Genomic DNA, 20,072 nt, shown 5'->3' on the forward strand with positions numbered 1-20,072 from the left:
GTGAATTTACTGTGTTCAGCATGTGAAAACAGTACTTGCACTTCCTTAACTATAAATCCCATCGTGTGTTTTATGACTCTGGATATTTGGAGCAGACCTCTGGTGGGTGGATTGGAGACCAGGAGGTATTTCCTGCTTTAAAATGTTTGAGAAGCCTTCTTCCCAGCATAGTGGTGCTGAGTACTCCCAAACCGTTTACCCTGTGGTGTGGAAGGCAGTAGGGGTTGTAGAAGAGGTGTTTTGGGAAATGCCTATCTGCCCCAAAAGCTGAAAGTCTCAAGCTTTTGTTTATACTGTTGTGGTAAAGGGACCATAAAGAGTATCCTTTGAGATGAAGAAAGTTAAATATGAAATGGAGGCTTTTCAGGAAAAAGGCCGATAATCAAGGTAAGGAAGAAAATTAAAAGGCAGCAACAGGAAGCCTTTTGGGATCTGGTCATCTGTCATGTCCTATTTATAGTAGAGGGAGAATAAAAACTCACTACAGTATAAAAGCAATTATTTCAAACTCAAAGTAGAGGGAACTATGCCTAAAGGTATATATTTTATGTGGTATTGTTTAAGAATTTTTTTTTTTAATGTTTATTTTTTTTGAGAAGAGAGAGAGCCGGGGAGGGATCCGAAGTGGGCTCCGCGCTGACAGCAGAGAGCCCGATGCAGGGCTTGAACTCACGAGCCATGAGATCGTGACCTGAGCCGAAGTTGGACGCTTAACCAACTGAACCACCCAAGCGCCCCTAGTATTTAGAATCTCTATAAATAACTCTGTACGTTTCAAAAAAAAAAAAAAGGACAGCTATTTATAAAATCCACATTTGCAGTTTTTTCAGCTTAGATGAAAATTACATGGATAATGGATGAATTTAGGGAATGAACTAATACTCCACTGGAGAAGAAGTATTTTTCTTAAAATATGATAGAGATTTTTTTCTTAACTAATTTTAATTTTTAGAAAAGGAAGGACCCAATTGAATAAACCCATGGATTGTATAATAGTAGCTTGGTTTTTTCCTCTACTCCATCTAAGGATTCACCATGTTTAGTTATCATGGAATGATTCTTGGTACAGCAAGAGGATAAATGATTTCAGGAATAGAATTGTCAACATATGAGATAGTGTTTTTATATAGTGTGTGTTCATAAATGAATAATTTGCTCTTGTGTTTCTGTTTTGCACCCTCCTGGGATGTTGAACATTTGGTGTTTGGAATGAAAACCACCAGGAGTGGTTCCTTTTGCCTTATTCTGCCTTCTTTCCAAAAGTGGGAGAGGGAACAGGAAAGCCTGACTCAGTCCCTATATTATTTAAAACCTCTTAAAAGTTGGAGGCATCATCTGTTGTTTTTTACTCAGAATTCCTTGTCCCCTTTTAATGGTCCCTGATGATTTCTTCTGCATGTTAAAAGTATAATGTTAATAAAGAAATTCACTAGGAACTTTGAATCTGAATGCCTGAGGAATTTGGGCTTCTCAGCAGTGGCTTCTTCTTGGGTCTTCTGTACACATTGTTTGGGATACAAATAATAGGAAGTTTGCATTTTCTTATTAATCCAGCTCTGTTTGCTTTCTTTTTAGTCCCTTTTCCCATTTCAAATTTCTATCCACAGTTCTTTTTAATGTGGATGTATATATATTTTTTCACATTAACAATTAGGATCAGTTGTGTGGTCGGGACCCTACTCTCACTGATGAGCTGCTGAATATTCTCACAGAGCTAACTCAACTCAGTAAGACCACCAATGCCAAAGTGGCACTTCGAGCACGCCAGGTAAGGACATGTGTTGATTATCTTGAAGGAGAAATGGTTTTCATACAATGAGTTTTTTATTCAATCTCCTGACACAGATCATACAGTTTTCTATGTACATCTTCTCACGGCCCTCAAAACAAATGTTTTCACGTAGTATGTCTTTTTTTTTTTTTTTTTTTAATGTTTATTTATTTATTTTTCAGAGAGAGAATTTGTAGTTTTAACAGATTGTCTTTTTTTTTTTAATGTTTGTTTCTGTTTTTGAGAGAAAGGGGGTGGGCAGAGCATGAGCAGAACAGGCAGAGAGAGGAAGACACAGAATCAGAAGCAGGCTCCAGGCTCTGAGCTGTCAGCACAGAGCCGGATGTGGGGAATCGAACTCACAAGCTGTGAGATCATGACCTGGGCCAAAGTTGGATGTTTAATGCAAGTGCCCCACGTAGTATGTTTTTTTTTAAAGAGAAAGGAAAACATTAATGTTGAGTCTGTTTAAAATAGAAGTCTTTTCCCCCTGATAAAATTCTCTTACGATTCCCTGACTTTCCTAATCACCTTGTGATAGTAAACCAGGGTCATGTGGGGAAAAGGAAACTAAGGGATGGCAATAAACTCAATATTTTTCACTTCCCAAAGGGAGCTTAGAAGCAAGTGAAAACTTTTTTTTAAGTGTGTAGGAAAAAATTAAGTGTGGAAAGCAGAAAGATAATGCAGTGGATCTTAGGTGCTAGCAATCAGAACAACCCCAGAGAAGTCCAGTTAGTTTCACCCTGTAGTCTTCATTTCCATTCCAAAAGGTTTCAGCAGGGAAGCCAAGAAGTGGCGCTCCCTTTGTGTTTCAGTGCACGGGGCATTGACAAGGAAGCAGCATTTGAAGCTGTTCAGTGACCTTCTGCTTTCTCTACAATTGTATCCATGTCACTGAACTGCTCAAAGTTATTGAACCTCTCAGTGACCTGCTGAGAGTATTCAGTTCCTACCGTGTCCCTGTTTGTTTGTGACACTGCTTTCACTCTCTCTGCCCCTCACATGCGTTGGTGTTACATCCCGATACCTCCTTGTTGATATTGAGTACTTGGGGCTGTCAGAGCATCTTTTCCTAGTCTTTGTTTCTACTTCAGAGTTGCAAAAGCCCTGCTCTGTGACATCCACCTTCCCCACAGCTGCTCCCTGCCAGACCTGATTCCCAATTAACAGCTAGTCATGCAGTCCCCAGGACTAGAGGCTTTGCAATGGTAAATCACATGCACTGAGGGAGCTTGATTGAAGCTGTTTTCTCTGCTTTCCCCCTGCCCCCCTGTGGGAAATTGCCCACAACGCAAATCATGGTGAGAGTCAACTGAGATGCAGTATTGGTAGCATTGGCTGTATGTTACAGGACCTAGAAGTTGTTTTACTTGGTCTCTGTTTTATCTTTGATGCCTGCACTTACAGATTTATATTTATTGCTTTTGTATCAGAGCTGCCTAATAGGAGGCTAGAATAATCACTCCCTCAGGAACTTATGCCTCTTATTTTGCTCTCACTCTAGGTTCTTATTGCCTCCCATTTGCCATCATATGAGCTTCGCCATAACCAAGTAGAGTCTATCTTCCTTTCAGCTATTGACATGTATGGACATCAGTTTTGCATTGAGAACCTGCAGGTATACGTAAAGCCCTTTTCTACCACTGTGCATTCTTGTCTACTTTATTCCTAAGCCTGGTTCAATTAATCAATCTGAAATGAAGTTTCATGCCTTGACTTTATAAAATGATTTATACTTAATGTTGTTTTTTTCATAAAAATGCTATTATAATTGTGATTTAGCTTAAAAATGAAGTCTCTACCTCTTGTACTTTTTATCTAGAAAGTATTCTAGGCTAGAATTAAGTGGTAGCACTAGTTGATGTCTGGTATTTGAATCAGATGTATAAACAGGTAGTTGTTAGTCTTCTAGAGACAAAGCCCCTTAAGTCATTTAAGTTTTTATAATGCTTACTGTTAAGCTTTATACAGAACCAGTTTTATAAAGAGTGTTGGCTAATTTTACTACTAATTGAAAGGACCTTGACTATTACTTTTTAGACAGAACCATTTTCTCAGGAATGACTTTGTTTTTCTACCTGTAAATAAGAGTAATATTGTTCTATCTAGCCAAGGGAATCTTCAGGCTTTCTGTCAGATTTCCTTCCAGGGAACCTAGAAAAGGGGAAAGGATATTTCTGTTTATTTGGTTAATAGTTGAAATATAGGGTTTCAACTGGGGTCCAAATCTGTGGCTTACCATAGCGGAGGATTGAGACAGTATTTAAGAAGTTGAGTACAGATATATGTCAGGAAGGCTGTTAATTATGGTCTTTAGCACTAATATTAGCATATGATGCGTTACTATATTATTCTAAGAATTTTACATATTTTCATTCTTCTAATGCTCGCAACAGACCCATGAGGATAGGTGTCATTCCCCACCCCCCCACCCCCCCGCCCCCATTTTGTAGCTGAGGAAGCTGGGGCACAAAGAAGGTGAGTTTATACAGGCCATTCCTAGACAGAATTCTTGGGTTACTCTATCTGTTTCAAAATGCTAAATATTGTCCACTGAAATTGTTCCCTTTTGGATGTAATGGCTTAAACTTGTCTCTGTACCTTCCAGAAACTCATCTTGTCTGAAACATCTATTTTTGATGTCCTACCAAACTTCTTCTATCACAGCAACCAGGTAGTGAGGATGGCAGCTCTGGAGGTAAGTTTTGAAAGTATTGTGATATCACCTTTTTCTTGGTTTCTAGCTGATCTCTTCTGTCCACTTGGCTAATGTATCAGTCCTTTTTCTTTGGCCTTAAGGTTGGTGCTAAAGAGTGGAGTCTTCTTTTCCTTTGAAACAAATGCTTGCTTTACTCAGGTGTTTTCAGCTGAACTAATCACCACTTCTCCAATCATAGGAAAATAGATGCCAGCATTTTTCAATAGTCTCTACTTTCCAAGTATTTGAATTCTCTCATTTCAGAATAAATTAGGATTCCATATAAAATAATAAATGAAAAAATATGTGGCTGACCAGAACATGTACCATTTTGTGATTTGGGCCAAATAAAATGGATTTTTAGTTATATTCTGAATTTTTAAGCAACTCTATTGAAATATTTTGTCATGAGAAAGAAAGTAATAACATATAACGACTGTGTTTTAGTTGCTTTACTGCTTTTCTCATTTAACCCTACAATTACTTCATGAAGCAAAAGGAAAGTGAGACTCCTGAGAGGTTGACTGTGACTGGTCCACATTTATGTAGATAATAATTGGAAGGGTTTGCATTTGAACCCAGGTCAATCTGGCTCAAAGACTTTTCTGTTTCCAGCACACTACCTCATTAAGCACAAAAATTGCAGGCCCTGAATAATGGCTATAAATTGCCAGATAGATGTTTTTTGAAGATGGAAGAAGAGTGTTCTAGATGATTTTATGTAATATGACATCACTGCAGTCTGTTGCAAGCTCCTTTGGCTTATTTTTTATTTGTAGTCTGTGGATGGAATGTAATGTATCCTACTCAGTAAATACCAAATTTTAAAAATATCTAAATATCTTAAAGTGCTTCCGTGTCATTTAATGAGAAATCTCCTTATATACCTCACATGATGATAGAATCACATGTAGCATTTTATGTGCATGGCAAATTGGCTATGAAGTGCACAAGGTCACACTTAACGGTTTTTGCTGTGATGTAACCTGTTGCTATTTCTTTAACTCTTGAGTCAGGTTAGTGTGTTTGAGATGTTATGTCAAATTATGCCTTACTGCTTTTGCCTAGGGTTTGGCGGGTTATAAATAATCTAAAATAATTTGGAGTAGTGGGACAACAAAACGAAGAGATACAAGATAGTAAATGAGTTGAACTGTACAACAATTGTTTCTATCTTCTGCCTTCACTCCTCAGGTGGCTCAGATCAGTACCTCTCATTTTTCTCACTGCTTGATTTTACCTTCTACTGAAATAATGCTTTCTTTTACTAATGATCAAACCTTCTCCCTAAGTTTGGGTTCACGTGAAAGGTTTATGGCCCAGCCAGAGGTGTCCAGCAGAGGCAGGTTAATTTTATTTTCATTTATAGTCATGGGTGTAGTTTTAAGACTGCAACTTAAAAAAATTTTTTTTTTTTAATGTTTATTCATTTTTGAGAGAGAGAGAGAGAGAGAGAGAGACAGATTGCAAGCGGGGCAGGAGCAGAGAGAGACGGAAACACAGAATCCGAAACAGGCTCCAGGCTCTGAGTGGTCAGCACAGAGCCTGATGTGGGGCTCGAACCCACGAGCTGTGAGATCATGATGTGACCCAAAGTCGGACGCTCAACCAACTGAGCCACCCAGGTGCCCTAAGACTGCAGCTTTATTAATTAAAGCAAGTTATTTATGTACAGAGCCTCCTTCTACATTGCATCCCTCTTCTCAAGACTATCTTTTTCCTGGCTAACCATCTTTTAGTTTCTGTTTTTGAAGGAGTGTATTTACTGAGGGTTACTTTTTAACCAGGTTTATGTTCGAAGGGCTTACATTGCCTATGAACTTAACAGCGTCCAACATCGCCAGCTTAAGGACAATACCTGCGTGGTGGAATTCCAGTTCATGCTGCCCACATCGCATCCAAACAGGTGAGTTTGAGCTGGGATGTGCATCTGAGCCAGCCAGATCTATCATGAGAGTTGAGAGTAATGTATGTGACAGTTCCATGGGTTTTTGGTTTTGACTAGAAATATAGAGCAGAGAATGAACAAATTTATTTATTCATTTATTTTTAGTGAGAGAGTGCATGCACATGTGTGCAAGCAGGGAAGGGGCAGAGAGGGAGAGAGAGAATCCCAGGCAGGCTCTGTGCTGTTAGCGTAAAGTCCCACATGGGGCTTGATCCCATGAACCGTGAGATCATGACCTGAGCCAAAATCAAGAGTCAGATGCCTAATGGACTGAGCCACCTAGGCGCCCCAAAAATGAACAGATTTAAATCGTGAGAGAAGAGCCTCTTGGTACCCACTTTTTTTTCTTTTCTTTTTTTTTTTTTTAATTTTTTTTTTCAACGTTTTTTATTTATTTTTGGGACAGAGAGAGACAGAGCATGAACGGGGGAGGGGCAGAGAGAGAGGGAGACACAGAATCGGAAACAGGCTCCAGGCTCCGAGCCATCAGCCCAGAGCCTGACACGGGGCTCGAACTCACGGACCGCGAGATCGTGACCTGGCTGAAGTCGGACGCTTAACCGACTGCCCACCCAGGCGCCCCGCACTTTTTTTTTCTTCTCTTTGGCCTGGAGAGATGAAGTATAATCTAAGTAAGATAAAAATTTTAAGATTACTCCATCATTCATGTTTGCTTGTATTATGTCACTGAGGAAACATAGTTCTTTTCTTTCTTTTTTTTAAGTCATAATTTACTGGCATTTTACTTACTGGAACTTTGCCAGAAAATCGCTTTTTTAGCAGTTTCAGTCAAGCTGTTGGAACATGAAAATATCTTGGGTGGAATGTTTTTCCTTTCTATATATTTGCTGTACATTAAGGCTATACCTAAGCCAATTTTGCTCTCTCCCTAAAAACAGACATCTGAATTTAGCAGCTGAAAATCAAATCAGTTTTTAAAAATCACGCTTCAGGTACAAACTGAAATTTGAATAAACTGTTTAATTAAACCAGGCTAATTCCATTATTTTTTTCTTTCCTAAGTCCTTTAAGAAATAAAATGTGCGTATGGAAATTTGTTGCAGTTTTGCTTTCGTTTTAAAATAAAAATATGTTGTATACTGATTTATTTTTAAAGTATTCTGACGCAGTGAAAACCTACCTACTCCCACCCACAGATATGTTCATCCCCTCCTGTATTTTCATTCATTTTAGTAATACCACAGGAAATATAAATACCACAGCTAATCTTAAGTTGCCCCCCTCCATTTCTTCTTTATGGCCTTTGGTTCTTCACTTTGTATTACAAAGTACTGTGTCTTTGGGGATCCTTAGTTATAGACAACAGAAATGGTTTTGTTTCTGAATTGCCACTTCACCCAAAGCAATAGAAACCCTTCCTAGAGACAAAGAAGTCTGTGCTGAGACTTTTGGCCACTGGATGCCACTGTTGATCCAGCAGAGGTCAGCAGATGAGCGGACACATCTTCAGAAAAAGTACTTCTCTTCTTTGTCTCAGAAGATCCTTTCACATCTCTACCTCAAAAATACCTTATGGCTGGCAGAGAAAAGCATATATCCTTGATTTAGCAGGCATCTCTCGGTACATTTTTGCCTCCATGGATTTCAGAATCTCATTTTCTAGAAACGAATGGTTGTCCTTCAGTGAGCGGCGAGGTACTCACAGCACACATGGGCTCAGCACTCGGTCTTCTTTCTTCTCCCGCATTCCTTGAATAATTGTAGAGAACTACATGCTATACTTAATGCTCTTTGTAATTCTCAGGACATTCTCCTTTTCTTCCTGCTTTCTACTGCCTCTTCCCTGTGGGCAGTGATTTGTAGTCAGGCTGCAGAGCTGCTTCGGATTTCCTTCCCTCCTCATTGCTCCCCTTGTCTTTTTGAATTGCTCTCCCTGTCCTACTTTGTTATTTGAGGATACGTGTCCAGTTTGGTGAAGGAAAGTAGACTGGAAAATGAGAGAAATGCTTCTTAACTGTTTGTTAAGAAATCTTATTCACCTTTCCATCTCAAGGGTATGAGTCTTGGTTATTCCTGTTATGGCTTCAAAATATGGTTATTTGCCCCTCCCGACATCTGAGGTTTATACATCCCAATAGCCAAAGACCAGACTTGAACAGAACTGTGATCCTGTTTTCTGTCTCAAATCTTCTTTGGTTATGTGTATATAAAATTATAAACTGTTGGGTTAGTAGCAGCAGCAGCAGCAGTGATGGAAAGGTGCAGGTAAGGACAAGTAAAGGAGGAAAGGTAAAAATAATCTTTGTGAAAACCAGAAAAATGTTAACATTGCTCCAATGCCTTGTTAGATGTAAAGTCCTTTTGTTAGTTTCGGAGTATAAAATGTGCCATCAGATTTAATCACAGAACGATATACTCAATTTTAGAGTACAGCCTTTTCACATATCATAGATTTGCTACTTGAATTTAGTTTTATAAGATTTTATATTTTCTTACAAATGTTTTTGTTACAGTTTGAAGGTATGACCTTATTCTGACACCAACTGGTGTACTGACATTGAATTCTGACACTAACCACCTTGTGTTAGATCACATAATACAAGTTAAGGGCTTGGTCCTTTGCAAAACTGTCTCTGCTTTAGATGGGGCCACAAGTGGGGCACCCAGGCCACCTGTACTTCTGACCAATTGGCTACAAATTTGGGGTTCCCACCATCCTGTCCAGTTTAATAATTGACTAGAACAACTTACAAAAATCAGAAAGCACTATACTTATTAATACAGTTTTATTATAAAGGACACCGATCAGGACCAGCCAGATGAGTAAAGTCTGGGTGTGTCCTGAATACAGGGCTTTCCCATTCTTTCCCTTTGGAATCAGATACTCATCCTCCTAGCATTATCAGTGTGTTCACCAACCACAAAGTTCCATTGAGCTTCAGTGTCCTGAGTTTTTATCAGGATTTCATTACAGTGGCATGATTGATCAAATCACAGACCGCAGTTAAACTCAATCTCTAACCTCTTTCCCCTCCCCAGAAGTCCAGCTGCCTCAAAGCCTCCAACCCTCTAATCATAAGGTTGGTCTTTCTAGTGAGCAACCGCTATCTTGAGTTATCACATCTCTTAGCATAAACTCAGATGTAATCCAAGGGGCTCGTGAATAATGAAGATACTTCTGTTTCTTTTGAGAAATTCCAAGGACTTAGAATTTCTCTCCCAGGAACCAGGGACAAAGGCTTGTCAAATTCTTTATTATATAATAGGCCTATTCATCTCATAAAAGAATTCCAGGGTCTCTTAATTTTAACTAGTTTTGAGGCAAGTTCCAACTTTTTTTTCCAGCTTTAGTACTATTATTCTTTCCTATCCTTATTGTTTTCAACAAGCAGGCAATGAGCATATTGGTTCTTATTCCACAGAAATAAGTTACAGGAGACAGTCTACCAGTGTTACTTCCACTCCCAAGCTTGTAAAGCTCAAGGACACAGTGTCCCGTAACCTCTAAATTAATGAGTCTCAGAATTATTTATTTATTTTTTTAATGTTTATTATTTATTTTTGAGAGAGAGAGAGGGAGAGAGACAAACAGGGGAGGGGAAGAGAGAGAGAGGGAGACACAGAATCTGAAGCAGGCTCCAGGCTCCGAGCTGTCAGCACAGAGCCTGATGCCAGGCTTGAACCCACAAACTGTGAGATCATGACCTGAGCCAAAGTTGGACACTCAACCGACTGAGCCACCCAGGCGCCCTAGGAAATATTTTTGAAATACTGACTATCAAGATTCTGCTTTATTTTGAACCAGGCTCCAGGGGACCACTTTTTGAAAAAGCTCCTACGATAATTCTGATGAGCACCTGCAGTTAAGAATCACTGCTACTTAGACCAGCACTGTCCAGTAGAAATACAATGCAAGCCACATATGTAAGTTTTTTTGTTGGCCACGTTTAAAAGGGCAATAAGAAACAGATAAAATTACCTTGCACAATTTCTTTACCCCATCATATCCAAAATACCATTTCAATATGTAATAAAAAATTATTCATGAGATATTTTTCATTTTTCATACTCGGTCTTTGAAATTTAGAATGTGTTTTACATTTACAGCATGTCTCAATACAGATTAGCCCTATTTCAAGCACTTCCTAGCCACATGGGCAGCTCAGCTCTAGACTAAAAATTAATTAGGACAGTCACACTGAGCCCTCTTTATTTTATGTTAATGGTAGTACCCCTAGGATGGATTAAAAAAAAAAATTTCTTGTTCTTACTAGTTATAGAAATTATCCACATCTGATAGTGTAGATAGATATTCTACAATATTAAAAAAAATTTTTTTTAACATTTATTCATTTTTGAGAGAGACAGAGTGTGAACGGGGAGACGGGCAGAGAGAGAGGGAGACACAGAATCCAAAGCAGAATCCAGGCTCTGGGCTGTCAGCACAGAGCCCAACACGGGGCTCGAACTCACGAACCTTGAGATCATGACCTGAGCCAAAGCTGGACGCTCAACCGACTGAGCCACCCAGGCGCCCCTACTACAATATTTTATGCATACTTTAAAAATTACTCAATGAGGGGCACCTTGGGTGGCTCAGTCGGTTAAACACCCGACTCTTGATTTCAGCTCATGTCATGATCTCACCATTGTGAGATCGAGCCCTGTGTCGGGTCTCCATGGTGAAAATGGAACCTGCTTAAGATTCTCTGCCCCTCCCCTGCTTGCTTGCTCTCTCCCTAAAATAAATAAATAAACATGTAAAGAAATAGTTTTTAAAAATTATTCAGTGAGGACAGAGAACAGGCATATGAATATACATATTTCACTTATCAATGTAAAACAGAATTTACAATATTTTTACCACCTGGGGTTAACAAACCAAAAATTCTTGGGGGAGAAAACAGATCTATTCTTAAACCAGTTTTTGCATTTTCTTTCCTGGTGCTTGTTTTTCACATTCCTAGCTAGGCATTCATTTGAAGTAGATTAACTTTGTCCAGCAATCCTTAGAAGTGAGTATCTTCCTAAGCTATGTTATCAAAGCAAGACCACAGTCTCTTGTTGCATATGGGGTCACCTGGTGAAATTCCATTCTTGCAATTTATTTTTGACTAGTGATTTAGCCCTCATGAGTTGGGATGAAAGAAACATGGCTGTCTGCAAACTGACAGAAGCAAAGTATTTTTTCTCAAAAACACCTTAGATACTGTTTGAATTGAAGATCTATCCCATTGGTACATATTTTGATTTTTAGAGCAGTAGGTAAAACACAAATTCCAATGAAAAGAGCAGCCTCTAAGAAGGGAGAAGACACCGTTTGAACAGGTAGTATATGGCCACCATGTTTGGTCCTTTTTATTTTTTGTTTAAATTCATCATGGGCCTTTGTATTGCTTGACATTTCAAATACTTCTAGAACTTACTTGATTGTGGAAGGAACACTTAATATGAGATCTATCCTCTTAACAGATATTTAAGTATACCATGTATTATTGTTGACTTTGGGCTTATTCATTTTGATTGACTGAAATTTTGCTTGACACTCTATGTTTCAGTATAATTGGACAGTTATTCCTCTCAATATTAAAAAAAAAAAACAAAAAAACGAGGGGCATCTGGGTAGCTAAGTCGATTAAGTGTCCAACTCTTGATTTCAGCTCAGGTCATGATCTCACAATTCGTGAGTTCGAGCCCACATCAGGCTCTGTGCTATCAGCCATCAGTGCGGAGCTCGCTTGGTGTTCTCTCCCTCTCTTTCTGCCCCTCTCCTGCTCGTGCTTGCTCGTTCTCTCTCTCTCAAAAATAAATAAACATTTAATAACTAAATAAGTAAATATTTTTTAAAAAAGGAGATGACTGAACAGTTTCTTTCTAATCTCTATGACTTTCTGAATCATCCTTCCTGCTAAGTAGGCTTCAGTCAAGGTAAGGTATGTTATCTGCTTGGAGAGCCTGGGTGACTTAGTTGAGCGTCCAACTTCCACTCAGGTCATGATCTCACAGTTCGTGGGTTCGAGCTTTGCATTGGGCTCTGGGCTGACGGCTCAGAGCCTGGAGCCTGCTTCGGATTCTGTGTCTCCTTCTCTCTCTGCCCCTCCCCTGCTTACACTCCTGTCTCTCTCTCAAAATAAACAAACAAACATTAAAAAAAATCTTTCAAGTGTGTTATCTTCTTGATCTTGTACCCAAGACTTCCAAGTTTTTTCTGGGAGCTGTAGTTGCAATTTTATTTGACATCTGTAGGTCTTACTCACCAGAGGATCCAGTTATTAGAGCTTCACCCAGAGAAGCTTCTGGTATAGATATACCCTTTTCTTCTTAAATTCCCTTTACTTGAACAGAAACTGCAGAGATTTTCTTGACTTAAGCATAATAGGAAACCTATATATGTGGTGTGTGGGTGTGGGTGTGTTTCTTCTGAGATTTAAAGGCCATTTCCAGGGTGCCTGGGTGGTTCAGTTGGTTAAGGGTCGGACTCTTGATTTTGGCTCAGGTTGTGATTCCAAAGTCCTGGGATCTAGCCCCATGTCAGACTCTGCACTGAGAGTTGGAGCCTGCTTAAGATTCTCTCTCTCCCTCTCTCTCTCTCTCTCTCTCTCTCTCTCTCTCTCTCTCTCTCTCTCCCTCCCCCTGTCCCTCTACCCTTCTCCCCCTTCCTCTGTGTGCTCGCTCACTCGCTCTCTCTCAAAAAAATAAAATAAAAATAAAAAGGCTATTTCTTATTGTATGAGAATTTTTTTGAGGGGAGGGGATTTTGTTGTGTTGGTTTTTTTTTAAAGATTTTATTTTTGGGGAGCTTGGGTGGCTGAGTTCATTAAGCGTCCAATTCTTGATTTTGGCTCAGGTGTCATGATCCTCATGGGTCTTGAGTTCAAGCCCTGCATTGGGCTCCCACTGACAGTGTGGAGCCTATTTGAGATCCTCTCTCTCTGCCCCTCCACAACCAAGTGAGTTTTTTCAGTCATTCTCTTGGTGTAGGAATCATCAGGACAGCTGGTCTTCACTAAAAGAACATTTTATTATTATCTAGACTCAGGATTTATTTCTCTTGTCTGAGATTCCATCAGCCCAGCTCTTTAGTGAATTCAGCCAGTATTTTACATGGATTGATCCTTGAGCTCAGACTAGATCATTCAGCATTCCCTTTTCTCTTCCTTTCCCTAGTGAGAGTCAGGGTTTAGAGCCCTAGGGGTGTGTGTGTATGTGTTTGTCTTTTTTCCCATTCCAAAACCCTAGTTTATCATTCTCTAGTGCTGGTGATGGAAAATCTTGTTAAACTAAGGCATTGTTCTGAATGTCTTTACTTTTGACAATTCATGGAATCATTTGACATTTAGGATTTCACTTAGCTTTGGGCACATTAAGTCAGAATAATCTGTAAACAAATAAGTTCTTTAGTCAGTCTATGTATTTGATCTTTTAAAATATAGCTATATTCATACAAACATATGTAAAGTATTATCCCATAAACTCTGTGGCTGTGCATATTATGATAATCTGGGAGTGTGAAATTTAAAACTCCAAATGATTTTCATAAGTAATACACATTTGTGAACGTACTTTGTTTTTTTTTTTTTTTTTAAACTTTTAATCTGTGATTCAAATAAGCATCAAAATTGATGCAGGAGATAGAAGTATACTTTGTTGTATGTTTCTGTACATATATAAATGGGTGAGGAGCTATTGGTGTTTATTTCCACCTATTTCTTAGATGGAAATTCATGCTTTAGTTAAGTCATGTTGCACTGCACCTTCTCTGCTGTTTGCTCCTTCTGAACTTGGCCCTCTCTGTTATAATGTTTTAATTCAAGCACTTTCTGTTTCTTATGTTTCACATCCAGAAGAGGTTGGCTGTGTTCTCTTTCCCCTGAAAGCACATGTTTTGGTCATGACTCGGTTTAGGCTGCTTGGCACCTTCAATGTTTAGCTATTGGTGGGTGTCTGCTGAGCCTTCTTCTTATAAAGAAGGTTGTGAGGAAGTTTAGAATCAGAAGCCTTCCATGTGACTAATGAGTAGCCTGCTGCCATTCTTGAGAATTCTGATAATCTCTGACACCCAGAGATTAGAGTGTTCTTTGGATCTTACTGAGACGCTCAAAAGTCATCCAACTTGTAGCATTTTTTTTAGCAGTGGGAGCACTTGGTTGTAGTTAGCAGGCCAGAATGAGCTATAAATAAATAAAATCCTACAGTGCTTGCTTCCTTCATTCAGGGTAGTCTGCTGATAAGATGCAAGCATCTGGCAGAAGAGAAGATTCTCAGCAGGTTTAAGTGCTTACCAAAGTGCTTTCCTGTATCCATGGCTCAGCTTCTAGTCTCTGCTGTGTTATTTTGGCACTCTAGACTTGTAAGATTGGAGAGCTGGGTTTAAAACTCTCAATATATCATTAGGGTAGCCCAAGGTCCCTTCTTGTCAAAGAAGACTAGCTGATTCCAGGGGGAAGGAAAAGCAGAATCCAGGGCACCTGTAAATCCCTGTAGTTTTGTGCTGTGGGTTTGTAGCTAATTATACAGCAGGCAACAGTAATATGCTGCAGCTCTGTTGGCATACTTGTTTCAAAAAGAGCAAAATCTTCCAGCAGAGCAAAGAAGGGGCTTTGAAGGAGCTGCAAATGAATGAAGCAATGATCATTTTATTGTAAACTAAAGCTCTACAGTGGAATCAGGGCATCTGAACTGCAAGGAGGTGGTGCAGGAGATGCCAAGTAGAAATACATGGTTCAGATGTGTTTTACACCTCTTGATTTGGATTCTCCTGCAGAAATATAGTCACACAAGGAGACCACCACTGGTCACAGCCAGCCAAATTGCTCTTTCTCCTATGGTAGTGCTGTTAGCGACTGCTAGTAGGTTATTCAGCCGACCTCTTCTGATTCTGCTTTGCTGCCTTACTTCAAAAGATTTGCCCTATACTGGCTTTCAGTCACAGCTTGATGTAACCACTGCTTGTTTGCATGCATCCCCGTCATTTTCATATAGGGTCTTTTTTTTTTTTTCAAGTTAGAAGGCAAAAGAATTGGGAGCATTTTTATATGATAAAAGATTTATGTAGGGCTAGCTGGAATCAAGCAAAATGAAATTCAGCTGGAAGGGCTGGTAAAAGGCTGAGAGAACTTGTGACTGCCCGAGAAGTCAGTGTTCCTTAAATAAAGAGGGTTCAGCTAGCAGGCAGCAACTCTGACTTTGCATTCATATTGAAGCAGGCTCTCCAGCCACTCTGTGCAGGCAGATCAATAAAATCAGAGGTGACTTAATGCCAAGAACCTCAGAATTCAAAGGATTTCTCTTGTCCTTCTTTAAATTTAGTCTACATTGAAGTGTAATGCTAGCCTCAGGAACAGGTGAGAAAATGTATAGAATTTGGTTTATGATTATATATTAAGCAATGTCCTTGGAAAATATTCCCTTTGCTTTCTCAGTTATCACATCTGTAAAATGGAGCTAATCTGCTGGAAGGAAAATGATTCCAGTATTTATCAAAACACTGTGAATGAAGATTTATTATAAGTGTTTCCAAAAGCTTAAACAGCAAATGTCTAATGAAAAGTGAATTCATGTCCCATTTATGTATTTGAAAAATGTAGTTGACTGCCTTATCAGAGATTGAGTAGTTTGACTGCTTTTGCATGATGAGTATGCAGTGAAATGTGGTAGATTTTATCTAATTAAAAGCTATATAAATAGCATATTTGACTCACATACAGTCTCTCCTTTGGTTGTTCATCTTTATGTTGACCATGGATCTACTTTCTAGTATATCACATTAGTGTGCAGTATCCCACACTGGTCATATTCTTTTTTTTTTTTTTTTTTTTTTTTTAATTTTTTTTTTAATGTTTATTCATTTTTGAGAGACAGAGGCAGAGCATGAGCGGGGAAGGGGCAGAGAGAGAGGGAGACACAGAATCCGAAGCAGGCTCCAGGCTCTGAGCTGTCAGCACAGAGCTCGACGCGGGGCTCGAACTCACGAACCGCGAGATCATGACCTGAGCCGAAGTTGGACGCTCAACCGACTGAGCCACCCAGGCGCACCTCACACTGGTCATATTCTTAAATTGAGCAAATATTCCTTGTGTAAGGGTAACACAATATATAAATGATCATTATGGACATGGTTAAGTGTTTACCTGGTGATAGAGTTTATCCTTCTTTCCCTGCTCATCTCATGTACAGCCCTACAGATTCTTATTCTGTCAAAGAGGATAAGCTGTATCTAAACTTACCTCTTGTATGATTGAGTTGGGGCCCTTCTGTTAAAAACTGGAGGTGCTGGGAGTTTTTGTTCTTACCCCATACTGTGTAGATGGTGCATGGTTCCTATAACAAAGCAGCAGGGAGCTCCATATGAGAGCTTGAGAATTGCTGATGAAAAAGGGCTGGCTTTTGGTTGGTGATGTTCTTTTCATTTCAGGCCCTTTTCTCCTAAAAACTTGGCCCTCATTCTGTGAAGACTCCCTAAGGGATTAGAGTGTAGCTGCAGAAGCAGTGGCACCATTTTATTAGTTTAAGAAATTGGTTAACAGTTTAGAGAGATTATACTGGTTTCTAAATTCCAGAAACCTGAATAGATGGAGCCTGAGATTGCTTCAGTTGTAGGATTCTTCTCTTTGAATTGAGGTTCATGGTAGGAGACTGTGCAGGTAGTTCCTTTCTTTAGATTCCTTGACGTCTTAAAAGAAAGACATTCCTATATTCTCATTAGCATTTACTGTTAGTTTTCTGCTTAGCTACAACTCCCTCTGTTCTAGAACCCGTGCATACTTTTTACTGGTTGAGGATGGCTACGTGCATGGTAACTAAGGATCTCTTGTAAATAGAAACCCCTTCCCCTGAATGAGAGGCTCAAAGGACCCAAACAGCAAAGGCGCAGGATTTTGCACTCAGAGGTTACTCTTGCTGCCTTATGAATTAGCTCTGTGATACAGGTTTGATGCAAAGAGCATTGCTACTCACAAATCACATGAGGTATACAGTTTGTGTGCAGTGATATGTCACAGCATTTTATTTATATGGCCAGCTCAGTCTATTCTGCTCCTTTCACTGCCATGGAAAGTGCATCATTTTCCTCCCTCTCTCCTCCTTCCCACATATCATCAGCACCACCCACAATGTTCTGCCCATTAAGTCCTGTGTGTGCCAGAAAACCCCAACAATGATTAAATGCTGATAAAAGAATGTTAGAAGGTTAAGATATCAACCAATCAATGCCCTTACAGTACTCCTAAATTGTGGGTGGTAAGTATAACTTTGCCCTTTTAACATTGAAAATAAGGATTTTTTATTTTATTATTTTTTTCAGTTGAGGAAATGACTGACATCAAATTAAGGGGGGGGGAGGGAGTGGGGGGAGAAAAAAGCATTGGTGGCAAAGACCAAAGAGAATGCAGGAAACTTGCCTTGCAGTTTCCATTCTTACCCTAATCTTTTTTCTCATCGTTTTGACAAGTACTTGGTCAGGAAATTCTAGGGCTAGCCAAATTTAGGTGTGGTTTTATTTATGAGAGTCCTGGAGTTTTTGAACTTGGAGTACTCTTAAAAAGTCATTATTACCCTAAAATCATTAAAACGTATAAGTTACTTAATTTTAACAAAGTATATCACTCTAGTTACAGAATCATTTATCATTACATTTCTGCATGATTTTCAGTTTTTTAAGCTCCCATAGTACCGAATACCCTCCTTTCCAACACCCCCCACCACTCCTCGCCACCTCCCTGGTCTGTGGGAGGAAGACATAGTTAAAAGGGCTTACAAAAGATAGCTGGGAACCTAGATTCCTGGCTACTTTTCTTTGGAGGAGAGTTTATAAGTTCATCTCATATCCTAGGAAAGCAGTTAAGGTGGGAGGGGCTGTGGAATCAACTTCTTTGGACTTCCTTACTAAATTTTCAGTAAAATAGGAATAAGAAAGAAGATTCTATAAGACTTGTCAAGAGTGACATTTCATGTTGAAGCTTAAGATAATATGCCATATCCATAGAGCTTAAATTAATTTTCATGAGGTTGTGTTTTATCACCACTCTGCATTATTTTTTTGTAGTAGACTTATTTTTAAAAATCCATGGTAATCCATTTCAACCCTTTCCAGCAACAGTTGCTCTGGTGAGGTCGGTCAAGAGGTATGCCTCTTTCGAGGCACCCTGGGGTGTGAAGGTTAATGAGCACTTAATTATGTCTGCTGAATGCCAGAGCTGCCAGGCTGGAGCTCTTCATGTCCAGTCTGTATCTGCTCTGACAATTCTTTTATGATGGCTTTCACTAACCTATCAGTAACTAACTGTGGTTGTTTAATTACAGAGGGAACATCCCCACGCTAAACAGGTACCGTATGTTTAGTTTCTTTTCCAATTAAAAGCACATTTTTTGTAACTTAGAATAGTGAAATCAGGGAAATAAATTAACACTACATTTGACAAGTTATGTTGTCTTCTGCTAGGGAGTCCTGAGCTCCCCTTTGGACATACTAAATTATTCTTTCTGTTTGGAAAACATGTCTGCAGCTTTTCTTCAGCTGTTCAAAAAGCAACACTTGGAAAGCCTCAGTATGGAGAAGCCCCCCATCTAGCTGTATATGATAGGGGAGTTGTCTGCCTGCTGTTCAGCTTTGCTGTAAACATCTTTTGCTACATTCTCTGTCTAGTTTGGGGCTCTCAGAGGAGAAACCCTTAGGTTACTCCTCCCCTGGCAAATTGTTCTTAATTTTTTAATTTTTAGTTTCTTGAGTTTGCTTCTCCTTTTAGCAGAATGCAAATGCAGAAATAGCTGATCTCATGTTTTATCAGTTTGTTAGCTACTTTTCTAAAGTGTTACAATGATATGAAAACCAAATTTTATTTCAGACTTACAAGATGAACATTTGAAAAGTGTATTTAAGTCTTTGATGTATATAACCCTGTGAAGAAGTTTCCAGGCCAATATATAACACATGTGATATTTTGGTAATTTTGATTCCACCTGCTTCTGAGCCAAGCAAGGCAACACAACGCAAGTTTGAGAGGATAGCAGTTCTGATTGGAATTGGATCTATAAAACGCCAAAGCGGCAAGCAATAAGTTGGTGGCAAGTTCTTCGTAGATGATCAGTTCTGTACATTGAAATATTCATAGACTTATGTTTGTTTTGTTCCTCTCCCTTTAAATATTAAGTAATCAAAACTGATTATAGCTTTCAGAGTCCAGTTTGGATGGGGAGAGAAAAGGGAGTGCATTGGTTTGGTCTTTGTGTCTGCCCTTTGAGAGTGGACTTGGTTCATTCCTGCCTGCCAGAAAAGCTATGTCCTGGCCCCTGAGCATAGTAGTGGGGGTAACTGAACAGTGGATTTCCCCTGGGGTTCAGTAGAGTGAAAAAGATACTTAACCCCATGTTTGCCACAAACACAGCCTGTTAGCTTATTCAGCGGCAGTTCCCTTTAAGTGTTATCTGGAACCCTTTTATCTTTCCTGTCTAATGCCAGGCAGGTAGAAAAAGATATAATGCCTCACAAACTTGCTTCTTTATAAATATGTTTGGTGATCCTAGAAAAGAGGATGATAGCATTTCTAAGTTCATACAACTCTGAATCCCAGTTTCTAGTGAGCACCATGTGTAAGACTTGCTTGATGCGTGTTTCATGTGTTTGTTTCATTCATGGTATCAATGGTTTCCTCTCCCACTCTGCCTTTCTACTCTCTGGTACTGTCAAAAGATGA

General features: G+C 39.3%; 1 protein-coding gene across 21 annotated transcripts in view; it reads left to right on the forward strand.

Moving 5' to 3' along the window:
• The window catches only part of ACACA (acetyl-CoA carboxylase alpha), a 276,865-nt gene that overhangs the window by 134,771 nt on the left and 122,022 nt on the right, over positions 1 to 20,072 (forward strand). For 16 of the 21 annotated variants that reach the window (XM_060646608.3, XM_078437425.2, XM_060646619.3 and 13 more), the window contains 5 exons: positions 1,655 to 1,768; positions 3,279 to 3,392; positions 4,383 to 4,472; positions 6,260 to 6,378; positions 18,682 to 18,705. In XM_060646608.3, the coding sequence (XP_060502591.1) occupies positions 1,655 to 1,768; positions 3,279 to 3,392; positions 4,383 to 4,472; positions 6,260 to 6,378; positions 18,682 to 18,705 (461 nt within the window). The remainder of the gene's footprint in view (positions 1 to 1,654; positions 1,769 to 3,278; positions 3,393 to 4,382; positions 4,473 to 6,259; positions 6,379 to 18,681; positions 18,706 to 20,072) is intronic. The other 5 variants (XM_081791233.1, XM_060646605.3, XM_060646610.3 and 2 more) reach the window with 1 other exon arrangement.

Source organism: Panthera onca, chromosome E1 (genome assembly GCF_046562875.1).
Source record: "Panthera onca isolate mPanOnc1 chromosome E1, mPanOnc1 haplotype 2, whole genome shotgun sequence".
Classification (NCBI taxonomy): domain Eukaryota; kingdom Metazoa; phylum Chordata; class Mammalia; order Carnivora; family Felidae; genus Panthera; species Panthera onca.